The 26023-nt window shown below is 50.7% G+C and overlaps 1 protein-coding gene across 4 annotated transcripts in view; it reads right to left on the bottom strand.

The window, feature by feature from the left end:
* Nucleotides 1-26023, bottom strand: part of CPLANE1 (ciliogenesis and planar polarity effector complex subunit 1) — a 99378-nt gene that overhangs the window by 38444 nt on the left and 34911 nt on the right. For 3 of the 4 annotated variants that reach the window (XM_073681748.1, XM_073681757.1, XM_073681739.1), the window contains exons 6-25: nt 24865-25021; nt 24683-24786; nt 23878-24060; nt 21615-21870; nt 21218-21376; nt 20275-20993; nt 16930-17141; nt 16380-16460; nt 15541-15714; nt 14610-14777; nt 13490-13712; nt 13276-13415; nt 9068-9285; nt 8758-8922; nt 8528-8666; nt 8175-8284; nt 6886-7041; nt 6489-6597; nt 6130-6412; nt 1133-2030 (exon numbers count right to left, since the gene is read on the bottom strand). In XM_073681748.1, the coding sequence (XP_073537849.1) occupies nt 1133-2030; nt 6130-6412; nt 6489-6597; nt 6886-7041; nt 8175-8284; nt 8528-8666; nt 8758-8922; nt 9068-9285; nt 13276-13415; nt 13490-13712; nt 14610-14777; nt 15541-15714; nt 16380-16460; nt 16930-17141; nt 20275-20993; nt 21218-21376; nt 21615-21870; nt 23878-24060; nt 24683-24786; nt 24865-25021 (4654 nt within the window). The remainder of the gene's footprint in view (nt 1-1132; nt 2031-6129; nt 6413-6488; nt 6598-6885; nt 7042-8174; nt 8285-8527; nt 8667-8757; nt 8923-9067; nt 9286-13275; nt 13416-13489; nt 13713-14609; nt 14778-15540; nt 15715-16379; nt 16461-16929; nt 17142-20274; nt 20994-21217; nt 21377-21614; nt 21871-23877; nt 24061-24682; nt 24787-24864; nt 25022-26023) is intronic. The other variant, XM_073681768.1, reaches the window with a different exon arrangement.

The raw sequence follows: 26023 nt of genomic DNA on the forward strand, positions 1-26023 counted from the left end.
GCATGTCCATTAATTTTGCGGACACGCAGCGTAATTGCCGCCATTGACTTGCATTGGACCGCATCCAGACCCGGGTACCATAGTACCTGTAAAAAAAAGAATTTAAAATAAAAAATAAAGATTATATTTACCTTCTGATGGCCCCCGACCATCTCAGCGATGCGTCTGTTGTATGGGTCGCGGTGGTGTGAGGACCTGACAGCACGTCATTTAGTCATGTGACAGGTCACGCGACCGCTGATGTCGGCAGTCGCGTGACCTGTCACATGACTAAATGATGTCATGGCAGATCCTAGGGGGAGCTCACTACATACAGATTTATACAGACAGCATTAGATCGCACAGTGCAAAAATAATAAATGGTATTTAGTGAACATAATTTTGATCAAAATAATGTAAAAGCTATCCCGCCACGTCAAGACAACCCCTATGGGACAGTCTTAACTAATATTCAGCCTCAGGTCTATGCTTATACTAGGGATTCAGTGTCTCTGCCCTTATCCATGTGTACGTCACTTGACAAATGGTAAGGTTTTTAATATTAGAGTTAGGACTGTCCCATAGGGGTTGCCTTGACGTGGCGGGATAGCTTTTACATTATTTTGATCAAAATTATGTTAACTAAATACCCTTTATTATTTATTATTTTTGCACTGTGCGATCTATCCATTTACTTCCAGTTATTTGGGTATTTTGCTTGTTTTTGGTTTTTCTCTGTTTAGTGGCCTTGTGTGAACATGCATTTGCATTTTGCATGCACATCAATTTACGTTTCAGTTCAGACTTCCAGGTTTTTTTCCTTACATGTCTTGCAGATCTGTGGTTGTCCGGATCCTGAGACCCCAACAAATGCTCAAAAAAATGTAGCAAAACGTGCATCTCTGGAGGCAGAAGTGCTCAGAGTGGTGTACAGAACATGCTTCTTGCGTTGGGCACTTCAGAGCAGTGTTTTGAGAAACTGGTGGGGGTCTCAGGTTCTGGACCCCCCACTGATCTACATGAGCCCCCATCCACAAGTAACAGGATGGCACAACCGACTGCTTTTTCCAAACATTCCTAAAATCCCATCCATATGAATGTGAAAGCTGTAGAGACATTATAATATAATACCGCCCCCCCGGGACAATCTTACATGGTGCATGTAGGTCCTCCCCAGGTACGGCCTCTCCAGCAGCCATATTGAGGTGAGTAAGGCTGCGGAGGACGTCTTGGCGCGGATGGCGGCGCTCGCAGCATCATGGCACAGTTCTGCTTTGCCCGTTATCCAGAACAGCCGCCGGTCGGACCATCGGATCAGCCATTCCACCAGTTTGGCTTCTCGGCTGTACTTGGCCTGCAGCTCTCCCCCTAGTTCTTCATTGGGGGTGCAGTGCTTGCTCTGGATTAGTCGGTAGCTGTGGTGGTCCTGTCTGGGAGTGGATGGCACGGATGTGGACAGCACGCTGCTGTCTCTGTCCTTTGGTCGTGGATCTTGCAGACCAAACAGACCGCTACGGACTGCCCGTCCTGATACCACATTAGGAAAAGATCTCTTCCCTGCGCTCAGCGGCTTCCCCAGCACTATGGTGGGACCCGCAGCGCAGGAGGGCCCAGCCGCACCTCGTGATTGAGTCGACGCACCCTCCGCGTCCACAGAGTCACCTAAACTTTCAGCATTGAGCATAAAGCAGGACCCTGCCCTGAAGACGCTCCCGATCCCGGCTCTCACCAGCTTACGCTTCAGGGTGGTGTGAACGTCAAAGACGAGGGAGTTCAACTCGTGGTCTCGCAGCTGCTGGGAGAAAGACGTGAGGAATGGGATCCCGGGCTCGCCGCCGTGAAGAAGGTCCCGCTCCAGGAGATAACTGAGGAACAGATCCAAAAACCGGCCGTATTCATCGTCATTGCACTCAAATTCCCAGGTGCCGACTCTGGGCGGAGACGGCCCGGACTCTCTGCGAGCTTCTCTTTTTGACTTTAATTTCTTATTGGAGGCTTTGCTCGGTTTTCCAGTGATCGCAGATCCATCCAACGGAAAGCTGCACTCCAACCTGCAGAAGTGTCATAGAAATCCACCATCAAGCTCAACTGTAAGTCAGCATGGACACCACTAGGGGGAGCTCACTACATACAGATTTATACAGTCACCACCAGGGGGAGCTCACTACATACAGATTTATACAGCCACCACTAGAGGGAGCTCACTACATACAGATTTATACAGTCACCACCAGGGGGAGCTCACTACATACAGATTTATACAGCCACCACTAGAGGGAGCTCACTACATACAGAATTATACAGCCACCACTAGAGGGAGCTCACTACATACAGATTTATACAGCCACCACTAGAGGGAGCTCACTACATACAGATTTATACAGCCACCACTAGAGGGAGCTCACTACATACAGATTTATACAGCCACCACTAGAGGGAGCTCACTACATACAGATTTATACAGCCACCACTAGAGGGAGCTCACTACATACAGATTTATACAGCCACCACTAGAGGGAGCTCACTACATACAGATTTATACAGCCACCACTAGAGGGAGCTCACTACATACAGATTTATACAGTCACCACTAGAGGGAGCTCACTACATACAGATTTATACAGCCACCACTAGAGGGAGCTCACTACATACAGATTTATACAGTCACCACTAGGGGGAGCTCACTACATACAGATTTATACAGTCACCACTAGGGGGAGCTCACTACATACAGATTTATACAGCCACCACTAGAGGGAGCTCACTACATACAGATTTATACAGCCACCACTAGAGGGAGCTCACTACATACAGATTTATACAGCCACCACTAGAGGGAGCTCACTACATACAGATTTATACAGCCACCACTAGGGAGAGCTTACTACATATAGATTTATACAGTCACCACTAGAGGGAGCTCACTACATACAGATTTATACAGCCACCACTAGAGGGAGCTCACTACATACAGATTTATACAGCCACCACTAGAGGGAGCTCACTACATACAGATTTATACAGTCACCACTAGGGGGAGCTCACTACATACAGATTTATACAGTCACCACTAGGGGGAGCTCACTACATACAGATTTATACAGCCACCACTAGAGGGCGCTCACTACATACAGATTTATACAGTCATCACTAGGGGGAGCTCACTACATTCAGATTTATACAGTCACCACCAGGGGGAGCTCACTACATACAGATTTATACAGCCACCACTAGGGGGAGCTCACTACATACAGATTTATACAGTCACCACCAGGGGGAGCTCACTACATACAGATTTATACAGCCACCACTAGAGGGAGCTCACTACATACAGATTTATACAGTCACCACTAGGGGGAGCTCACTACATACAGATTTATACAGTCACCACCAGGGGGAGCTCACTACATACAGATTTATACAGTCACCACCAGGGGGAGCTCACTACATACAGATTTATACAGTCACCACCAGGGGGAGCTCACTACATACAGATTTATACAGCCACCACTAGAGGGAGCTCACTACATACAGATTTATACAGTCACCACTAGGGGGAGCTCACTACATACAGATTTATACAGTCACCACTAGGGGGAGCTCACTACATACAGATTTATACAGTCACCACTAGGGGGAGCTCACTACATACAGATTTATACAGTCACCACTAGGGGGAGCTCACTACATACAGATTTATACAGCCACCACTAGAGGGAGCTCACTGCATACAGATTTATATAGTCACCACTAGGGGGAGCTCGCTACATACAGATTTATACAGCCACCACTAGGGGGAGCTCGCTACATACAGATTTATACAGTCACCACTAGGGGGAGCTCACTACATACAGATTTATACAGCCACCACTAGAGGAAGCTCACTACATACAGATTTATACAGCCACCACTAGGGGGAGCTCACTACATACAGATTTATACAGCCACCACTAGGGGGAGCTCACTACATACAGATTTATACAGCCACCACTAGAGGGAGCTCACTACATACAGATTTATACAGTCACCACCAGGGGGAGCTCACTACATACAGATATATACAGCCACCACTAGAAGGAGCTCACTACATACAGAATTATACAGCCACCACTAGAGGGAGCTCACTACATACAGATTTATACAGACACCACTAGAGGGAGCTCACTACATACAGATTTATACAGCCACCACTAGAGGAAGCTCACTACATACAGATTTATACAGCCACCACCAGGGGGAGCTCACTACATACAGATTTATACAGCCACCACTAGGGGGAGCTCACTACATACAGATTTATACAGCCACCACTAGAGGGAGCTCACTACATACAGATTTATACAGTCACCACCAGGGGGAGCTCACTACATACAGATTTATACAGCCACCACTAGGGGGAGCTCACTACATACAGATTTATACAGCCACCACTAGAGGGAGCTCACTACATACAGATTTATACAGTCACCACTAGGGGGAGCTCACTACATACAGATTTATACAGCCACCACTAGAGGGAGCTCGCTACATACAGATTTATACAGTCACCACTAGGGGGAGCTCACTACATACAGATTTATATAGTCACCACTAGGGACAGCTCACTACATACAGATTTATACAGCCACCATTAGGGGGAGCTCACTACATACAGATTTATACAGCCACCACTAGAGGGAGCTCACTACATACAGATTTATACAGTCACCACTAGGGGGAGCTCACTACATACAGATTTATACAGTCACCACCAGGGGGAGCTCACTACATACAGATTTATACAGCCACCACTAGGGGGAGCTCACTACATACAGATTTATACAGTCACCACTAGGGGGAGCTCACTACATACAGATTTATACAGCCACCACTAGAGGGAGCTCACTACATACAGATTTATACAGTCACCACTAGAGGGAGCTCACTACATACAGATTTATACAGTCACCACCAGGGGGAGCTCACTACATACAGATTTATACAGCCACCACTAGAGGGAGCTCACTACATACAGATTTATACAGTCACCACTAGGGGGAGCTCACTACATACAGATTTATACAGTCACCACTAGGGGGAGCTCACTACATACAGATTTATACAGTCACCACTAGGGGGAGCTCACTACATACAGATTTATACAGTCACCACTAGGGGGAGCTCACTACATACAGATTTATACAGCCACCACTAGAGGGAGCTCACTGCATACAGATTTATATAGTCACCACTAGGGGGAGCTCGCTACATACAGATTTATACAGCCACCACTAGGGGGAGCTCGCTACATACAGATTTATACAGTCACCACTAGGGGGAGCTCACTACATACAGATTTATACAGCCACCACTAGAGGAAGCTCACTACATACAGATTTATACAGCCACCACTAGGGGGAGCTCACTACATACAGATTTATACAGCCACCACTAGGGGGAGCTCACTACATACAGATTTATACAGCCACCACTAGGGGGAGCTCACTACATACAGATATATACAGCCACCACTAGAAGGAGCTCACTACATACAGAATTATACAGCCACCACTAGAGGGAGCTCACTACATACAGATTTATACAGACACCACTAGAGGGAGCTCACTACATACAGATTTATATAGCCACCACTAGAGGAAGCTCACTACATACAGATTTATACAGCCACCACCAGGGGGAGCTCACTACATACAGATTTATACAGCCACCACTAGGGGGAGCTCACTACATACAGATTTATACAGCCACCACTAGAGGGAGCTCACTACATACAGATTTATACAGTCACCACCAGGGGGAGCTCACTACATACAGATTTATACAGCCACCACTAGGGGGAGCTCACTACATACAGATTTATACAGCCACCACTAGAGGGAGCTCACTACATACAGATTTATACAGTCACCACTAGGGGGAGCTCGCTACATACAGATTTATACAGTCACCACTAGGGGGAGCTCACTACATACAGATTTATACAGTCACCACTAGGGACAGCTCACTACATACAGATTTATACAGCCACCACTAGGGGGAGCTCACTACATACAGATTTAGTCGCAGACTCACTATCTTTCTCTTTTTGCTGAACAGAACATAATCCATTTTCCTTGTCCCTAAATGTCCTGGCATGTGAGTGCGCATTACCTGTCATCGGCTTCTTTCCCCGTCAGTGCATCAGATAACGTGTCAGTGTCGCTGTAGATCTGCGGCCTCCCCAGGTCGGTTATTGTGCTCCTGCTGAGACTTGTGGTGCCCAGCGAGTACTTATCATAACAGCGGGACTCATCCCCCAGGGTTTCATCCAGAGGAGGTTCCCACAAATACGTCTCCACCAGACCGATGTTCCTCTGGACACGTCTGAGCGCCTTCCCTCGCACCCGCTGCATGTTGTGGATAATGACGGACATGGTCTCCTCGCCATGGGGCCCTACAACAAGCAGAGAACTGTCTATGGCGGGGTCCGGCTGTACTGGGGGGCACAAGGATCTAGGAGTTGCGATCACCTCTTATTCTGGAGAGTCTCAGCCGCTGCTGCACCGAGTGATACTTCTCCCGTAACGGCACTCGGACGTCTTCAGGATTAGGAAAAGCTGTGACCATGATCTCCGCAACCTGCGGGAAGACGAGCACATGAGAAAGGTGACGGCAAAACTGGCAGAGGACCCGGCAGAAATGGCTCAGCGACCAGCGCTGTAGTATTAGGGGCTCACGTCTATGGCAGACGTGGGCCGGCGATCATGGCAAACTATCGGTACTCAGAGACCCAAGGTGAGAGAGATGCTTATAAAGGTGTCACGATTGGTGTGGACCGTGGCACCAAAGCTGTTATATAGCCGGGATCGAAGTTCGCTCACGTCCCAGCCGTGGCAGCAGGATGTCGGCTGTATCTGACAACTTTACCTTTTTCACTGACGGCAGCTCGCTGACCAGACTGAGGATGAGATCCTGGATCAGCTCCTCACTGTTTGTGGCCCTGCTGAACGGCAGCATGCGACATGCCCACTCCAAAGCCTCGAAACATCGCTCCACCACACAGGAGTCCACCTGGTCTGCAGTCTGGAGGAAGAGGGAGAGGCCGAGGGTCAGAGAATATACCAGGTACAGCCCCGGTACATCCCCTGACACAGGCGCCCGGCACACACAACAGGCCCCGGCGCATCCCCTGACACAGCCGCCCTGGTGCACCCCACTACACAGCCGCCCTGGCGCACACGACAGCCCCCGGCGCACCCCACGACACAGCCGCCCCGCCAGACACAACAGCCCCCGGCGCATCCCCTGACACAGCCGCCCTGGTGCACCCCACTACACAGCCGCCCTGGCGCACACGACAGCCCCCGGCGCACCCCACGACACTGCCGCCCGGCACACACAACAGCCCCCGGCACATCCCCTGACACAGCCGCCCTGGTGCACCCCACAACAACACAGCCGCCCTGGCGCACACAACAGCCCCCGGCGCACCCCACTACACTGCCGCCCGGCACACACAACAGCCCCCGGCACATCCCCTGACACAGCCGCCCTGGTGCACCCCACAACAACACAGCCGCCCTGGCGCACACGACAGCCCCCGGCGCACCGCTCGACACAGCCGCCTTGGGGCACGCAACGACAGCGCCGCCCCGGTGCACGCAACGACAGCGCCGCCCTGGTGCACGCAACGACACAGCAGCCCTGGTACACACAGCCGCCCCTGGCACACCCCCCGACACACCAGCCCTAGTGCACACAGCCGCCTCCGGCGCACCCCACGACACAGCCACCCTGGTGCACATAGGCACCCCCAGACACACCACATGACACAGCCCCCGACAAAGCCAGCCACGGCACACCCCCTGACACAGCCGGCCACGGCCCACCCACCTACTATAGTCTAGTCTCTACTCCCATAGCAACTTTTTCTATTCAGCCGCAGAGTTGCATCTAAATTTAAAGGGGGCTTCCACCTTCACAAAACCTCCATCCCCCAGATGCAGTTTGTGATTGGCTGCAGCAATATCGACGTGCCGTCAGTGCTACAGACAATAAGATACAGGGGGCAGCCGCGGAGACTCAGCGCTGAACTCGGGGAGTGTGAATAAAGGACAGAATGATTTATTTTTCCCAAAACAAAACTGCGTCGGGGGAGGGGGAAGATGTAGAAAATCCCTTTAATTATAAAACTTAATAGTGAAAGAATCCGTCACCTTGAACAATTTGCCGCTGTCTCGCGCCGTCTGGTATTGTCTGCAGCTCAGGGACAATCGCTCCCGCACATGAAGCATCCAGCAGAGGGCGCAGAGCTCCCGAAAACAGACTGTGGAGAGAAAAATGCAGAAATGTCACCCTACCCATCAGGTCCACTGCACTATTAATACTTGGAGGTTTCCTAAAATGATTAAGAATGGAAGATAAAGCAAGGAGTAGTGACGCTGCCTGAGACAGAGCCGATGTATATACATTAGTGATAACAGGAGAGCGGGGGTCCGATCTCCAACGATCAGTGATGACATATCTTTTCTGAAATGAGAAGACCCTTTCACTCATCCATAAGTCGCACCTACGACGCTGCGGGACACCAGGTCGTCCGTGGCTTCTCCGCTCGGTCCCGGCTTTAGCAGCACGGTCCGACTGTTCGCGTAATTCTGCAAGTTTTCCGGAAGGGAATCAAGAGGCGGCAGCGAAGCTTTGGCTCTAATCTACGAAAACCAAAGTCAATAAATTGGAATTATTGTTCGGTGTATAATGCGTCTGCCCCCGGGGCGTCCACGTCTGCCCGCGGACAGGTACCTTCTGCATGATTTTTCTTGCCCGCTTAATCTGCTTGATGTACCACTGGGCAGCGGGGAGCGAGCAATGAGCCGCACGCAGCAGCAGGAGCACGCGCTGCAGGACGCCCGACAGCCTCTGACGGCTCCGCTTCTCCGATGCCAAGAGAAAATCGCTGGGATCCTCCTGAGAATCAAACGGAAAAAGAGGAGTGAAGAGGAAATGATCAGAAATTGGAAATCCTCCCGTATGACCACTACTACAACCCCTACTGAGCTTACCGGCCCTGCAGAAGGACGAGCCGGCCCAGGGGACCACTGATCACACTTACTTCGCTGACCGATGAAGGTTGCGGACAGTAGAGCGGCGGCGCTGGGAGATACAGCCGCTCCGGCACCAGACCGGAAAGTTTCCCACTGAGCTCCTTTGCGGAGTCCATCAGTTGCTGGAGGGTTTCGGTGACAATTTCTGCGTCGGCCATTACGGCTGCCTTCAGCATCTCTTGTACTGAATTGAACAGTAGATCCGCATCCTCTTCCTCAATGGGATCTGAAGTCAGAAAAATAACGATTTTTCATACTCACCGTTATTCGGTTTCTCAGTAGCCTTCATTGGGGGATCCAGAAACCATGGGATGTCGCCAAACTGAGCATGGGGTGGGAAAACTAAATAATATACTGTTACCACAGAATTTCTCCACGCCTGCTGCAACAACTGCCGCCTGCTGCATCAACTGCCGCCTGCTGCAACAACTGCCGCCTGCTGCATCAACTGCCGCCTGCTGCATCAACTGCCGCCTGCTGCAACAACTGCCGCAACTTCCTGCCAAGACTTGTGTCTGACAAAGCAAAAAGGAGTGGACCCTGAAAAATGTAGAAAAGCTATGTACTGATGACCAAGTAGCTGGCGGTTGCAGGACCAATGCATGGTGACGAACTGCCCAGGAAGCTTCTACCGGCCGAGTAGAGTGCGCCCCAATATTGAAAAGGGGGAACGCTGGCCTTTGCTTTATAAGTCTCAATGATGGCCATCCTAATCCAGGGAGCAATACACGCCTTAGAGGCAGCCCGGCCTCCGGTAAGAAACAAGGAGTCCGGCGCTCTGAATGGAAGCGGTGGCCGATAAATAGTGTCGCACGACCCTGAGCACATCCAATTTGTGCAAACTTCTCTCAATCAGATGAGAAGACGCAGGGCAAAAGGAAGGCAATACAATGTCCTCCTAAGATGAAAAACTGAAACCACCTTGGGGAGAAAGGAGGCTAGCCTGGGGCGACGAGGAAGGTGGGCCAGCCTGGAGCGACGAGGAAGGTGGGCCAGCCTGGGGCGACGAGGAAGGTGGGCCAGCCTGGGGCGATGAGGATGACCGGAATTCCATGTGCCCAGATCTTCTAAATAAGCCTGGGCAGAAGGGCTAGAGGTGGAAAAGGCAAATTGAACTGAGACCTAGGGATTGTCAATGCGTTGACAGCAACTGCCTGAGAATCTCAAGATCTGGCGACAAATCTTGACACCTTGTGGTTTAGTCTGGATGCCATCAGATCGACTCCCCGAAGACAAATCTGCTTGAATACTTCTGGGTGAAGAGCACATTCTCCCGCCGCTACGCAGCTTAAGAAGTCTGCCACCCAGTTATCTACTCCGGGTATGTGAACTGACGAGATAACAACCTTGTCCTCATTCCAGAATTCCACCCTGATGGTTGACATAGGCCACCGCAGTGACATTGTCCACCTGAATCCTAAAACTAGGTGCTGCTAAATAAGAAGCGCCAGGCGGCCGGCTCTGAGCTCCAACTCGTTGATTGGGAGAAGTCTCTCCCGATTGTCCCAGGATCCCTGAAGCGAAAAGTGGCAAAAGACTGACCCCAACCAGAAAAGACTGGCGTCTATAGTCAGGACCTGCCACTGGATGGGGCGAAAAAAGTGATCCTGGGTCAAGAGGGGTGACACTAATCAACCATCTTAAGGATTGGCGACAGTAAAGTGGAAGGTGGACAGTACGATCTAGATACTGTATTGATCTGTCCCAACAGGCTTGCTGTGGCCAGACCAAACGGAAGTGAGCCTGGTTGATCGTAAAACAAAGAGCCAGAGAGATCGGTATATGAAGAAAAGAGTCTTGAATATCTATTGACATTGGCTTCCATGGATGCAATGACTGAACGGAGAGACTCCATCTTGAAGTGACGCAGCCAAACCAGATCCTGAATGGGCCGTACAAAGCCGTCCTTCTTGGGGATGACGAATAGGTTTGAGTAGAAATCCCTGAAACGTTCTGGAGGAGGAACCCTTGTAATCACCCCAGGCTGAAGCAGAGACGTCATCGCCTGATCGAAACGAGCTCTTATGCTAGAGGAATGGATCTGAAGAACTGAAGGGTAGTAAATTCTATTCTGTAACCAGAGGAGGCGGCCTCTCTGAACCAAACATCGCTGACTGACCCCAGCCATGCTTCCCGGAAGAAAAGGAGGCGACCACCCACCGGGAGGGGTCCCTGAGTGGGGGCAACTCATCGTGCATGGACTCTCCTGTTGCCTCTGGAACCATGAATTCAACCTGTGGGAGTAGGCCTAGAGGATAATCTCTTTGATCCCTGGGAGACCCTAGGTCTAACCGGATGGTTGGTATAGTCTGGCGCTGTAAATTGATGGAAGGAGCAGAACTGCAGAGCTTAAGTCTCTGAAATGAACGGTTAGCCCTGGCCTGAGGAAGAAGGCTGCTCCTGTCGCTGGTGGCGTCAGCAATAATCTTGTCTAGCATGGCCCCAAACAGACTAAAAACCCTGAAATGATAAACCTGTCGGAGACTTCTTTGAAGTCAGATCTGCCAGAGTATCTACCACAGATGAAGAGGACCAGGATGCCACCGGTTCTGCTGGAAAAGGTACAACACCTCCATGAGACTGAGCTTCTGGAAACGCTTGTCCGGGTGCTCCCGTGTGAGGTTGTAGCACTTCCACAAACTTCTCGTGGTTGGAGATAGATCCAGCCTCACGTTTACCTCTCCTAAAGAGACCTGAGTGAGTGCAGCGAGGAGGGCGAGCATCCGCCACCTCAAGAGAAGAGTCCACAGCTGACCCCAAACTCTCCACCATCTCCCCCACCTGATAGGGGTCTACAGACTACAAGCTGGAGCCAGTGTGAGTGCTGAAGGGAGTACACCCCCGGAGAGGGGGTGACGTGGAGGACGAGCTCCGGGGGCGGTCGTGGTCATCAGCAATCGAATAACCAGCATCTGGAAACCCTGGTTAGTTCGGCTACTGACTGATCTAAACTCCGAGCCCAGGCGGGGGGCACATTATTCTCAGGAGTACAGGTGTAGGCTCACTTATTGCAGGTGAAGCCTTTGAGCAGAGTCACAATCCAGTGAGAGCGACGAAGGCGCGGACCTGACCTCGGCGCTCAGGTTTAAATCGAGCAAAAAATAATGGCGCTGCCACCAAGAACACGAAAGGGAAGGTGGCTGGGCGCTTCTGACTGGTAGCAAAAAGGACGATGTGTGGAGCCTCACCCGGGCGCTGATTATCCGGATCCACACTCAGGCTGTTCTGATTGGCCTCCCGAAAGACAGCAGCACATATTGGCTGCGATGCAAATGCCAGCTGAGCTGATTGGTCAGGAACATCCCTGCATACCGACAGAGCAGCCCGGAAGGCGAAGCAGCACCACAATAAGCAGCGCGCGATCTGCACGCCGCCAAACCTGCGCAGCCCAGCGCTACTGGTCCGGATAATCGGAGCCAACTGCGTCGGAGGCCGACAGGGCTAACCACGGCCGAAGCCCTACACCGAAAACACAACTGGGGGTAAGTGGCACCAGACCACCCCCTTTTCATTTCTGCAGGCGCAGTCGCTGCTGATGCGGTACCTGTACGGCCGCCAGGTATAGGCATGTACCGTACACAGACCATGTACGCGATACCCAGCAGCCTCGCACCAGACCTGGCAAGCAGCCGGCCGGACCACGTCAGCAGCGCCTGTCGCCTCACGATGCAGAAGTGAGAAGTGTTTGATAAAGGCTTTACAGGAAAGGTCGACATTTGCAAGATTTTTAATTTTGTTCTAATACATATAAAGTAAAAAATAAAATATTTCTTAAAATTTCTTTGAAAATGATGCCACTTTTTTTTTTTCTGTTTACAGGTCCTATACAGAACAATGTGACACCATGGTAACAGACTACAACCAATCCCTGTGTAGTCAGACCCTGCAGTCATGTACGCTGCCTGTTGCTATCCTTCCATGTGTGTGTGATTATGAAGTAGTGGACAGATGGAAGGAAGCAGCAGGACTACAGGGTCAGACCGCACACTGCTTGTTTGTAGTCTGTTGCCCTGGAGATGCATAGATCTGCACGGGAGCTGTAAACATAAAACTAGAAGACATCTGTTATGATACGGATTTATTTGGCTGCAGCTTTTTCGGTTTTTTATTCCTCATACCCAGCCCTGAGCGCCCCAGATTCGTTACCCTGACACCACAGCCCCATCATCATTATCTCCCAGTAAGTTATCTACCCATCGCCCCGTCAGACAGTTACCAGTGAATTGCTTGGGTTCAGCAGGACCCCTCTCCGGGGCTCGTGCACTGGGCGGCCGCCCGAGGAAGGACTGCAGCTTCTGCTGGAATATGTGCGCAGGAGACAGAGACGCGGACATCGCTGGAAACTCTGCTCTCTGTCTGCAACCAAGAAAAGTAATGAGACTGAGTGGAGCGGAGCGGACGGCCTCCCTGCTCCTCCGAGCGCCACCTACTGCTCAGCGACGCTGCTCCGATGCAGGTTATAGGCCACCAACATGGACACGGACATCTTCCAGTCTCCCAGCTTGTTTGCCAGCCATGCGGCTTCTGATATCAGGCCCCCGACCAGCAGCAGCTCCAGGGTATAGTCCACGGTCCAGACGCTGGAAAGGTTCTGGTCTCTGACCGCGCCGGCAACTAATCCGTGCTGCAGTGGAACGACCCGAGGAAGACGATCTGCGGGAAAACACGAAGTATTAAAGAGATTGGTGGGGGGAAGGGGAAAGGCGGCGCGGAGGAGGGGGAAGGGGAAAGACGGCGCGGGGGAAGGGGAAGGGGAAAGACGGCGCGGGGGAAGGGGAAGGGGAAAGACGGCGCGGGGGAAGGGGAAGGGGAAAGACGGCGCGGGGGAAGGGGAAGGGGAAAGACGGCGCGGGGGAAGGGGAAAGACGGCGCGAAGGAGGGGGAAGGGGAAAGACGGCGCGAAGGAGGGGGAAGGGGAAAGGCGGCGCGGAGGAGGGGGAAGGGGAAAGACGGCGCGGGGGAAGACGGCGCGGGGGAAGACGGCGCGGGGGAAGACGGCGCGGGGGAAGACGGCGCGAAGGAGGGGGAAGGGGAAAGACGGCGCGAAGGAGGGGGAAGGGGAAAGACGGCGCGAAGGAGGGGGAAGGGGAAAGACGGCGCGAAGGAGGGGGAAGGGGAAAGACGGCGCGAAGGAGGGGGAAGGGGAAAGACGGCGCGGGGAAAGACGGCGCGGGGAAGGGGAAGGGGGAAGGGGAAAGACGGCGCAGGGGAAGGGGAAAGACGGCGCGAAGGATGGGGGAAGGAGAAAGGCTGCGCGGGGGGAAGGGAAAGATGGCGCGGGGGGAGGGGAAGGGGAAAGATGGCGCGGGGGGAGGGGAAGGGGAAAGATGGCGCGGGGGGAGGGGAAGGGGAAAGATGGCGCGGGGGGAGGGGGAAGGGAGAAAGACGGCTCGGGGGAGGGGGAAAGACGGCTCGGGGGAGGGGGAAAGACGGCACAGGGGAGGGGGAAGGGGAAAGAAGGCGCAGGGGAGTGGGAACGCGGCGAGGGGAAGGGGAAAGGCAGAAACTGCATTAGACAGATATGTATGGAGTTTTGCACGGCGGCATTACCTGCAGAGCCGTGGAGTGGAGCCAGTGCGCTCACGTTGTGTGGAGGAAACACATACAGCCGCTGGTTGGTGAAATATGCCGCCATGAACCTGCCCATAGAGCGGATCACAGCGAGTGCTGCCTCGGGGTGCACCTGTGCCAGCGATCGGCGACCGGGCGGAGGAGGACCTGTGGAGGTAAAGGAGATTTATACACACAAGTTAGCTGCAGAGGAAGCTCATAAATAAACACTTACAGACATTCCAGCCTCCTTCCATTATGATGGGATGACAGAAGTAATTGAGTGCAGCATTAATCTGTTCCTTTGTAGTGAGGTGCAAAAAAAAGAAAGAGTAAGAATGCTAAAAATCCCCTCGTTCACCACTAGGGGGAACTCACTGGATATCTGCCAGCTGGAAGTGCACAAAGTTGGACAGAACAGCGCCGTACACCGTGTGGTGGTCATTCTTGGTACTGCATCTCAGCTCCTATTGAAGCGACTGGGATCTGAGCTGCAGTACCGAAAACGGCCAATACACGGTGTCCCAGCTCCATTCACTGATTTCACCCGGCGTCGGACCTGAACCGATCGGATATTGATGATCAGGACAATCCCTTTAAGAACCTGGACCACTATGTATAATCTATATCAATATTAATCCCCGTAATACACTAGACCACCAGGAGTGTGGCAGGAACATAATCGCTGCCCCTAGACCACCATATTAATTATATTTATGTACAGTGGGTAAGGTCCTTGTTAAAAGGGAAATGTTGAAGTCTCCATGAGTTAACCCCTGATAGTTATAGTATATTTGGCCCCACCTCCTTGACACCTAGCATATGAGAGTCAGAGAAAAGAATGAATCTGCTGCAGCGCCCCCTGCTGGTAGAGTATAGTCACTGCAGGTGTCCCGATGGATGTGTGTGGAGCAGTGGTGGTCGGACGGACCTGTGGGGGTCTCCTCCTGGCTCCTCCGCTCGTGCAGCAGACTGGACCGAATCAGCAGCTCCCGCACCAGCCGGTCGCACATTCCCTGGGCGTCATTGAGGTGGTAGCGATAGAGGCGACAGTAGAGCAGCGCCAGGTAATATCGCGTCTGCAGAGCCTCGCTCCTCCGGCCTCCTGTGACCAAGAACCACATGAAGAGTTTCCACAAACTGCAAATAACAGCCACGCATCAGAATGAGGTGGCCGCCGACGGGGCTCGCTCCACCTTCTGCGAACCGGCGGGTGCCATGTTAATGTCAGCGAGCAAGGGTGGCGCTGTCACAGCCAAAAAAATAATAATTCAGACCCTCTCTCCTAATCATGGACAACCCCTTTAAGGCTTTGCTCATAGTCCAGATCGTTATGTGCATGCATCAACATCCCTATGTGTTCCCCAGTATTTCCCATGTTCTCCAAGATCGAAAAAACGAAATAGTCTTAATCTACCGTTTTGCGTCTACAGCTCCAATGCAGAGCTATGCGTCTCCAAGGTAAAAGGAAACAAAGAAATCCTTTGGTTTTCCTGAACCAGCAGCCATGTCTGCTTCTCTGTGTCCCCGACTTCTGGACAACGAACAAATGTATATAAGTTGGAAGCAGAAAGCAGAGTATGACTGCAGAATCAGACTACAGATGTACGACTTGTAGTCTGTTACCGTGGAGACGCATAGATCCACACTGGTGCTGCACACACACAAACAAGGCTCATTTTAAAATTAACATTTGTTGCTCCCATTGGATGTAATTAAAAACAATAATTGTGAAGGACAAAATGACAAACAGGACATTGTGACGTTTACCTCGAGCCATCACCTCCAGCAGTTGCTTTTTCCAGAACTCTACCGACTCTCTGTAAGATCCTAACAAGAAATATTCTTCTCCTGCAATGAAAGGTTCAAAGCAGGAAATAATGAGAAGAGAATGTACAGGAGACGATCTGAGCCACACATCAATATAATACTGAGAAAGGATGAAGCCCCCTAGTGGCTGCATGCTCAGAGCAATATTTAAAGGGTCTTTCCCCATTTTCCTACATGGACATCATCGGATAGTGCTCGAAAAAACATTCACTTTTGCAATTTACTGCCTATTAAAATTTTTATCCGATCTTGAGATATTAACAGTTTTAATTTTATTTATACCTTGTTGCCATGGAGACTGACAGTTGGAAACAAACGAAAACTGTTAATATCTCGAAAACAAATACAAATTTTAATAAGCAGTAAATTGCAAAAGTGCTTGTTTTTACATGAGCTATCCAACAATATCCATTTATGAAAATGGGAAAAAACCCTTTAAGGTCTATTTTTTTGGATGCTTTTTTTAAAAAGTATAAAAGTGAGACTCTACCAGTGAAAGGAAGAAGACGCAAGTCCCCCGATATCTGATCTTCCCTGGTCTGGAGCTCGGCCTGTATATGACACAATAGAAAGCCAATGGCTCTTTCTTCATTTTGGACCTCGGATGCCGACTGTACGGAGCGATGGAGAGAAATCCGCTTCCTTAGCTGAGTCTGGTACCAAACAGTATGATTGTACAGGAGACGCCAGAGCACGGCCAGCCTGTGATACAGAGAGAGGATAATACAGGAGACGCCAGAGCACGGCCAGCCTGTAATACAGAGAGAGGATAATACAGGAGACGCCAGAGCACGGCCAGCCTGTAATACAGAGAGAGGATCATACAGGGGACGCCAGAGCACGGCCAGCCTGTAATACAGAGAGAGGACAATACAGGAGACGCCAGAGCACGGCCAGCCTGTAATACAGAGAGAGGACAATACAGGAGACCCCAGAGCACGGCCAGCCTGTAATAGAGAGAGAGGACAATACAGGAGACCCCAGAGCTCGGCCAGCCTGTAATACAGAGAGGATAATACAGGAGACGCCAGAGCACGGCCAGCCTGTAATAGAGAGAGAGGACAATACAGGAGACCCCAGAGCTCGGCCAGCCTGTAATAGAGAGAGAGGACAATACAGGAGACCCCAGAGCTCGGCCAGCCTGTAATACAGAGAGAGGATCATACAGGAGATGCCAGAGCACGGCCAGCCTGTAATACAGAGAGAGGACAATACAGGAGACCCCAGAGCACGGCCAGCCTGTAATAGAGAGAGAGGACAATACAGGAGACCCCAGAGCTCGGCCAGCCTGTAATACAGAGAGAGGATAATACAGGAGACCCCAGAGCACGGCCAGCCTGTAATACAGAGAGAGGATCATACAGGAGATGCCAGAGCACGGCCAGCCTGTAATACAGAGAGGATAATACAGGAGACGCCAGAGCACGGCCAGCCTGTAATACAGAGAGAGGATAATACAGGAGACACCAGAACACGGCCAGCCTGTAATACAGAGAGAGGATCATACAGGAGATGCCAGAGCACGGCCAGCCTGTAATACAATAAGGATAGTACAGGAGACGCCAGAGCACGGCCAGCCTGTAATACAGAGAGAGGATCATACAGGAGATGCCAGAGCACGGCCAGCCTGTAATACAGAGAGGATAATACAGGAGACGCCAGAGCACGGCCAGCCTGTAATACAGAGAGAGGATAATACAGGAGACCCCAGAGCACGGCCAGCCTGTAATACAGAGAGAGGATAATACAGGAGATGCCAGAGCACGGCCAGCCTGTAATACAGAGAGAGGATAATACAGGAGATCCCAGAGCACGGCCAGCCTGTAATACAGAGAGAGGATCATACAGGAGATGCCAGAGCACGGCCAGCCTGTAATACAGAGAGGATAATACAGGAGACGCCAGAGCACGGCCAGCCTGTAATACAAAGAGGATAATACAGGAGACACCAGAACACGGCCAGCCTGTAATACAGAGAGAGGATCATACAGGAGATGCCAGAGCACGGCCAGCCTGTAATACAGAGAGAGGATCATACAGGAGATGCCAGAGCACGGCCAGCCTGTAATACAGAGAGAGGATCATACAGGAGATGCCAGAGCACGGCCAGCCTGTAATACAGAGAGAGGATAATACAGGAGACACCAGAGCACGGCCAGCCTGTAATACAGAGAGAGGATAATACAGGAGACGCCAGAGCACGGCCAGCCTGTAATACAGAGAGGATAATACAGGAGACGCCAGAGCACGGCCAGCCTGTAATACAGAGAGAGGATAATACAGGAGACCCCAGAGCACGGCCAGCCTGTAATACAGAGAGAGGATAATACAGGAGACACCAGAGCACGGCCAGCCTGTAATACAGAGAGAGGATAATACAGGAGACGCCAGAGCACGGCCAGCCTGTAATACAGAGAGAGGATAATACAGGAGACACCAGAGCACGGCCAGCCTGTAATACAGAGAGGATAATACAGGAGACGCCAGAGCACGGCCAGCCTGTAATACAGAGAGAGGATAATACAGGAGACCCCAGAGCACGGCCAGCCTGTAATACAGAGAGAGGATAATACAGGAGATGCCAGAGCACGGCCAGCCTGTAATACAGAGAGAGGATAATACAGGAGATCCCAGAGCACGGCCAGCCTGTAATACAGAGAGAGGATCATACAGGAGATGCCAGAGCACGGCCAGCCTGTAATACAGAGAGGATAATACAGGAGACGCCAGAGCACGGCCAGCCTGTAATACAAAGAGGATAATACAGGAGACACCAGAACACGGCCAGCCTGTAATACAGAGAGAGGATCATACAGGAGATGCCAGAGCACGGCCAGCCTGTAATACAGAGAGAGGATCATACAGGAGATGCCAGAGCACGGCCAGCCTGTAATACAGAGAGAGGATCATACAGGAGATGCCAGAGCACGGCCAGCCTGTAATACAGAGAGAGGATCATACAGGAGATGCCAGAGCACGGCCAGCCTGTAATACAGAGAGAGGATAATACAGGAGACACCAGAGCACGGCCAGCCTGTAATACAGAGAGAGGATAATACAGGAGACCCCAGAGCACGGCCAGCCTGTAATACAGAGAGAGGATAATACAGGAGACACCAGAGCACGGCCAGCCTGTAATACAGAGAGAGGACAATACAGGAGACGCCAGAGCACGGCCAGCCTGTAATACAGAGAGAGGATAGTACAGGAGACGCCAGAGCACGGCCAGCCTGTAATACAGAGAGAGGATAATACAGGAGACCCCAGAGCACGGCCAGCCTGTAATACAGAGAGAGGATAATACAGGAGACGCCAGAGCACGGCCAGCCTGTAATACAGAGAGAGGATCATACAGGGGACGCCAGAGCACGGCCAGCCTGTAATACAGAGAGAGGATAATACAGGAGACGCCAGAGCATGGCCAGCCTGTAATACAGAGAGAGGATAATACAGGAGACGCCAGAGCACGGCCAGCCTATAATACAGAGAGAGGATAATACAGGAGATGCCAGAGCACGGCCAGCCTGTAATACAGAGAGAGGATAATACAGGAGACGCAAGAGCACGGCCAGCCTGTAATACAAAGAGAGGATAATACAGGAGACGCCAGAGCACGGCCAGCCTGTAATACAGAGAGAGGATAATACAGGAGACGCCAGAGCACGGCCAGCCTGTAATACAGAGAGAGGATAATACAGGAGACCCCAGAACACGGCCAGCCTGTAATACAATAAGGATAGTACAGGAGACGCCAGAGCACGGCCAGCCTGTAATATAGAGGGATAAGTGGCGCTCACACAGATGCAGAGCCGCTGATCACTGTACAGCTTTGTACCTTTTCTCGTATTTCGTAGTGTCGCCTGCTATATTCGGGGGCTCCTGAAGAATACACTGAAGAGGTGACCCCATGACTGGTTGTTTTATGGCTTGGAATACGGGGGTCCCCAGATAAGTAGCGTCGTCCACTGCAGACGCGGAGGACACAGACTGTAATCTGGATGTGTAAATTGCGCTCAGGCTGCGGGACATCATCTGTAACAAGCAGAAGCTTTCCAGGAGACTCTTGGAGAGGCGCGTCCGGTGCTGGGAGAGGATCAGCCGGAGGGTCTCTGCGCTCAGCTTCATCACGTGCCCGACAGTCTGCCGTGGAGCCACGTCCCAGTACAGACCAGTAAGACACTGGTGGAATATGGCGACGTACCACATCCAGGGGTCGCCTCTCGCTTTCTTTTTAGAAGGTTTATCCGCTTTGAGCGTCGGACATTTGGGATTCTGAAGAATGGACATGAAGTGGATGAGGCAGCCCACCGTGTAGTGAAGCAGGGTGCCCGTCTGTGCCGCGCCGCCCACGGACACCCCCGTCGCCCACGCCGTCATGAGGGCCCTCTGTGCGTGCCGCAGCTCGCCGATCACATCGCTCTTCCCAGGAGATGGGTCACTGGCGTGGATGGTATCAAACATGGAAGCAAATTCAAGTCTGCCGTGCTCGGCTCTGCCATACGCGCCATCCGCAGGAGAGGCAGGAATATAATCATCCGACTCCTCGCTGTCCTCCTGAAAAAAAACACAAAAACAGCTGATGTATAGCAAAAGAAAAAAGTAATGCAAAGTAACACAACATTCACCAGTGACGTTCATGCTCAGCCGAGCGTTCGTGCTCATTACAACCGGGGAGAGGAGGAAAGCAGCTGCCTGACGCCGCTCGTCACCTGCAGGAATGTTCATCCAGTCAATCACCCCACCGATATCAGGAGACCTCTCTGTCCGCGCTCATCTACCTGAGCCAGCAACTTTTCCAGCTGTCCGCACATCTCCTCCTCTTCTTGCAGGAAGCTGGGAATGGTGGACAGTGCACCAGAGGGGGTCTTCCAAGGGTCTCTCAATAACGTGGCTTGCAATGAAGAAAGCGTCCGCAGTCTCATCCCATTCTTCCGTGACTGCAGAAAAAAAAAAAATACCCGTTATGGAGCAGACACAGAAGTCATAGTGGCGGCGTTGCCTTTTTCTTCTCCGGATGTTCATTCTTCCAGGGGCTTCGACAGAGAGAAGTTTTAGTCTGTCGTCAGTAAAAGTGTAAAAAAGTATTAAATTCAGATAATTATATCAAGCAAAAAAGGGAAATGAAGATGGCGGCACGTCTGGTGACACTATGACACCGTGCCGCGGCACTAATACCTTTCCTATCTGCAGCTTCTGCCGCACGTCCTCCAGCCTCCGCGCCGCGTCCACCAGTAGGGTCTTCATGAAGATCTGCGGCGACAGGTTATCTGCGAAGCGCAGCGCGGTCACCATGTATCCGTCGGACGCCATGATGTACGGCAGACGAGGGTGACAGGTCACAGAGTATCTCTGCCTCGTGACATCCGACTCTGATGCCACCGAACCCAGCGAGTCGCCGGGATTAGAAACCTCTGGAACCGGCACCGGGGGTCTGCATGAGTGAAGGGAGAGATTGGCGAACCCCAAGTCTGCAGTTTTACTGAATACAACGATGATTTAGTAAAAAGCACATTGTGACGACACCTCAGCTCACTATGCAATTTACCGATCTCTTTTAGGAAACAAACCTGCATACAGTCTTATAAAAAACGCTGCAGTGAACACAGGGTTAATCTCCTGCTGATCTGTTTCATTTTTAAAGGCAGAGCAAACAAAGGGGGTAAATACTCACCTTCTGAAGGCCCCCGGTATTTTCTCCGCTCCGTCCGGTCGCTTGTACGGCTCCCGGTGGTATGAAAGGACCTGCCATGACGTCGTCGGTCGCGTGACCTGTCACATGACTAAATGACGTCACTGCAGGTCCTTTCACACCACCGAGAGCCGCACAAGAGACCGGACGCAGCGGAGAGAAGACCGGGGGCCATCAGTAGGTAAGTATATGTTTATTTTTTATTTTAAATTCTTTTTTTTTTTACAGGTACTATGGTACCCGGGTCCGGATGAGCGTCTCCTCTTCTCCAAACCCGGGTACCATCCGCACATTGAATGGCTTCATATCCGTGTGTGCACATGTAGTCATGTGGATATTAAGCGATTCAATGCAAGTCCATGGCGGCAATTACGCTGCGTGTCCGCAAAATTAATGGACATGCCGCGTATTTTTCCGCAATGATAATCCGCAGTGGAAATTTCCGCAGCATGTGCACAGCATATGCGGATTATCATTGGGGACCATGGGGCACGGATTACCAAGCAGTTTTTTTAAGCGTTTTCGCAGAGGAAATTCCGTGGCAAAAACGCTTGAAAAACGCATAGTGGGCACACAGCCTTATTTGTAAAGTTAAACAAAAGAAAAATCAGAAGAGACTAAAGAGAAGGTTTAGGAAACTTTATTATTTGTGGGGGCATTTTCCATCTTTTATCCCTTCTGTCCTCGCTCAGTAAAAATAGCAAAACATAAAACAGAGAACAGCGGTGACAATCTGCTAGAAACTGAGCGAGAAGATCGTTATACTTACACGCGCTGTACGTCAGCGAGAGGAGAGGTGAGAAAAGGCTAGAATGAGAAAAGCATGAGCGAGAAATAAATGGAGGACACAAGAAGGCAACGGAAAACCAGAGAAGACGGAGAACACCGGAAGAAGAAATGAACGACAGCAAAGAATGACAGAGAGATGGAGAATGGACAGGAATATTATCCCATATTATATACTCCAGAGCTGCACTCACTATTCTGCTGGTGCAGTCACTGTGTACATACATTACATTACTGATCCTGAGTTACATCCTGTATTATACTCCAGAGCTGCACTCACTATTCTGCTGGTGCAGTCACTGTGTACATACATTACATTACTGATCCTGTACTGATCCTGAGTTACATCCTGTATTATACTCCAGAGCTGCACTCACTATTCTGCTGGTGCAGTCACTGTGTACATACATTACATTACTGACCCTGTACTGATCCTGAGTTACATCCTGTATTATACTCCAGAGCTGCACTCACTATTCTGCTGGTGCACTCACTGTGTTCATACATTACATTACTGATCCTGAGTTACATCCTGTATTATACTCCAGAGCTGCACTCACTATTCTGCTGGTGCAGTCACTGTGTACATACATTACATTACTGATCCTGTACTGATCCTGAGTTACATCCTGTATTATACTCCAGAGCTGCACTCACTATTCTGCTGGTGGAGTCACTGTGTACATACATTACATTACTGATCCTGAGTTACATCCTATATTATACTCCAGAGCTGCACTCACTATTCTGCAGCTGTACCTCAATAAGAGGGGACACTGCTGGGAAGGGATTAAAGGGGCACAATGAAATGTTCACCAAGCAATGTGGCTGTGATCAGGAGAGCACATACAGAACCATGTAGTGTACACACTATAATAAGTACACCCCCAGGTGTCGGGCTCAGATCCTGCAGCGCTGTCACTCACCGCTCTCCATGTATATAATCAGATATGAAGCGCTAACCTGTACATAATAAAGGGATGAAGTGGAATAAACTCGGCCGGGCCAAATTCCACACTACAGCCAGAGGTTGTCAGAGTCAGGAGCTCCCCCATACGAGTCAGCAGGAGCAGAGACCCTCTCTTCAGTATACAGGCTAGGAACAGACTCCCTGCCGTCCATGACATGTCGGCCACCCAGTAAGACCTGCGAAAGCAAAGACGACACCTTAAAGGGTCACATCCCCATCTCCAATGATGGATATTGTCAGATAGAGGTTGTAAATTCCGAGCACTTTTACAATTTATTGCTTATTAAAATTTTCAGCCGTTCTTGAGGTATTACTAATTTCCTTTTATTTACAACTTGTTGTCTTGGAGACCGACCACCGCTGCTGAACAACAAGACACGAACAATAATTACAAGTGGTTTTCTATTGAGCTTGTAAGCAGAGTCTTGAATCTGGTCAGGATCTCTTGAGCGTTCCGTTACCTCCAAATCCCGGCCAGTTTCAGCGCAGTGCTTACAATCCAGACAGCAGCGGTGGTGGTCGGTCTCCGAGGCAACGAATTGTAAATGAAAGAAAATTGTTAATATCTTAAGAACGGCTGAAAAATTTAATAAGCAGTAAACTGCAAAAGTGCTTGTATTTACAAGATCTATCGGACAATATCCATCTGTATATCCCTAAATATATCCCTTTAAAATAGGTTTGCCAGATGCTAGGAGTTGCATCCCCACAGATTGGATCATTAATATATTTTTTGACATTTTAGAGTACCACTTAAAAATGGGATTTTTTAACTTAGAGGACAGATCCTTCTCTGACCTTAGGAGCCTTGATGGGATCAGTTGATCCCTACTGCCGCATCCCCTCAAGCTGCCGCACACGGTCACCAAGTTCATAGTGTTTATATAGAGGATGCGGGTCTCCTGCAAGAAGAAAGGAGAACATGATCCCACCACACACGGCAGACAGTCCTGGAGGGGGGAGTCATTAGTAACCGGTACCTTGGGGTCTTTTTGGTTTAATGCCAAGGTGAGGACCAATCCATCTCTGGAGAAGAGAGCAAGCAGAGCGCCTCGGGATTTCACGGGTGCACAGGCTGGAGCGATGCTGAGCACAGAGCAGTCCTGCTGAGTCCAGTGGACGTGGTAGGGGGCCGCACTAAAAGAAGAAATTATGTGCAATAATGAGAAATGACGCAGGGAAAGAGTATTGAACACGCTTACTGAAATGTATTTAATACTTCATACAAAAGCCTTTGTTGGTGATGAAGCATCAAGACGCCTCCTGTATGGAGAAACTAGTCGCAGGCATTGCTCAGCTGTGATTTTGGCCCCTTCTTTTACACAAACGCTCTCCACATCCTGAAGCTCCCGTGGGCTCCATCTATGACATCTGAGCTTCAGTTCCTTCCATATATTTTCAATATTGGCTCGACTCTTCTAGCCACTTTATTTTCTCTCTCTGAAACCAGTTGAGTGTTTCCTTGGCTGTCCACCCTCATTTCATCTTCATCATCCTGGTAGATGGCAGCAGATTTTTATCCAGAAGGTCTCGGTACATTTGTCCATTCATCCTTCCTTCAGTTATATGAAGTTTGCCAGTGTTGTATGCTGAAAAACAGCCCCACGCCATAACGTTTCCACCTCCAAAACTCACTGTTGGTATGGTGTTTTGGGGTGATGTGCAGTGTCTTTTGGCCTCAAAACATGGTGGTATTATGGTATCCAAAGAGTTCACTTTTGGTCATATCTGACCAGACTATATTCTCCTGGTATTTCACAGGCTTGTCTAAATTTTGTTGAGCAAACTTTAAACATGCTTGAACATGCGTGGTGAGCGTGCATACAGGCCATGGAGGTTGGGTGGTGAGCGTGCATACAGGCCATGGAGGTTGGGTGGTGAGCGTGCATACAGGCCATGGAGGTTGGGTGGTGAGCGTGCATACAGGCCATGGAGGTTGGGTGGTGAGCGTGCATACAGGCCATGGAGGTTGGGTGGTGAGCGTGCATACAGGCCATGGAGGTTGGGTGGTGAGCGTGCATACAGGCCATGGAGGTTGGGTGGTGAGCGTGCATACAGGCCATGGAGGTTGGGTGGTGAGCGTGCATACAGGCCATGGAGGTTGGGTGGTGAGCGTGCATACAGGCCATGGAGGTTGGG

The sequence above is a fragment of the Phyllobates terribilis genome, unplaced genomic scaffold (assembly GCF_046119375.1).
Source record: "Phyllobates terribilis strain yellow unplaced genomic scaffold, ASM4611937v1 Scaffold_1__5_contigs__length_1240528914, whole genome shotgun sequence".
NCBI classification, from domain to species: Eukaryota; Metazoa; Chordata; class Amphibia; order Anura; family Dendrobatidae; genus Phyllobates; species Phyllobates terribilis.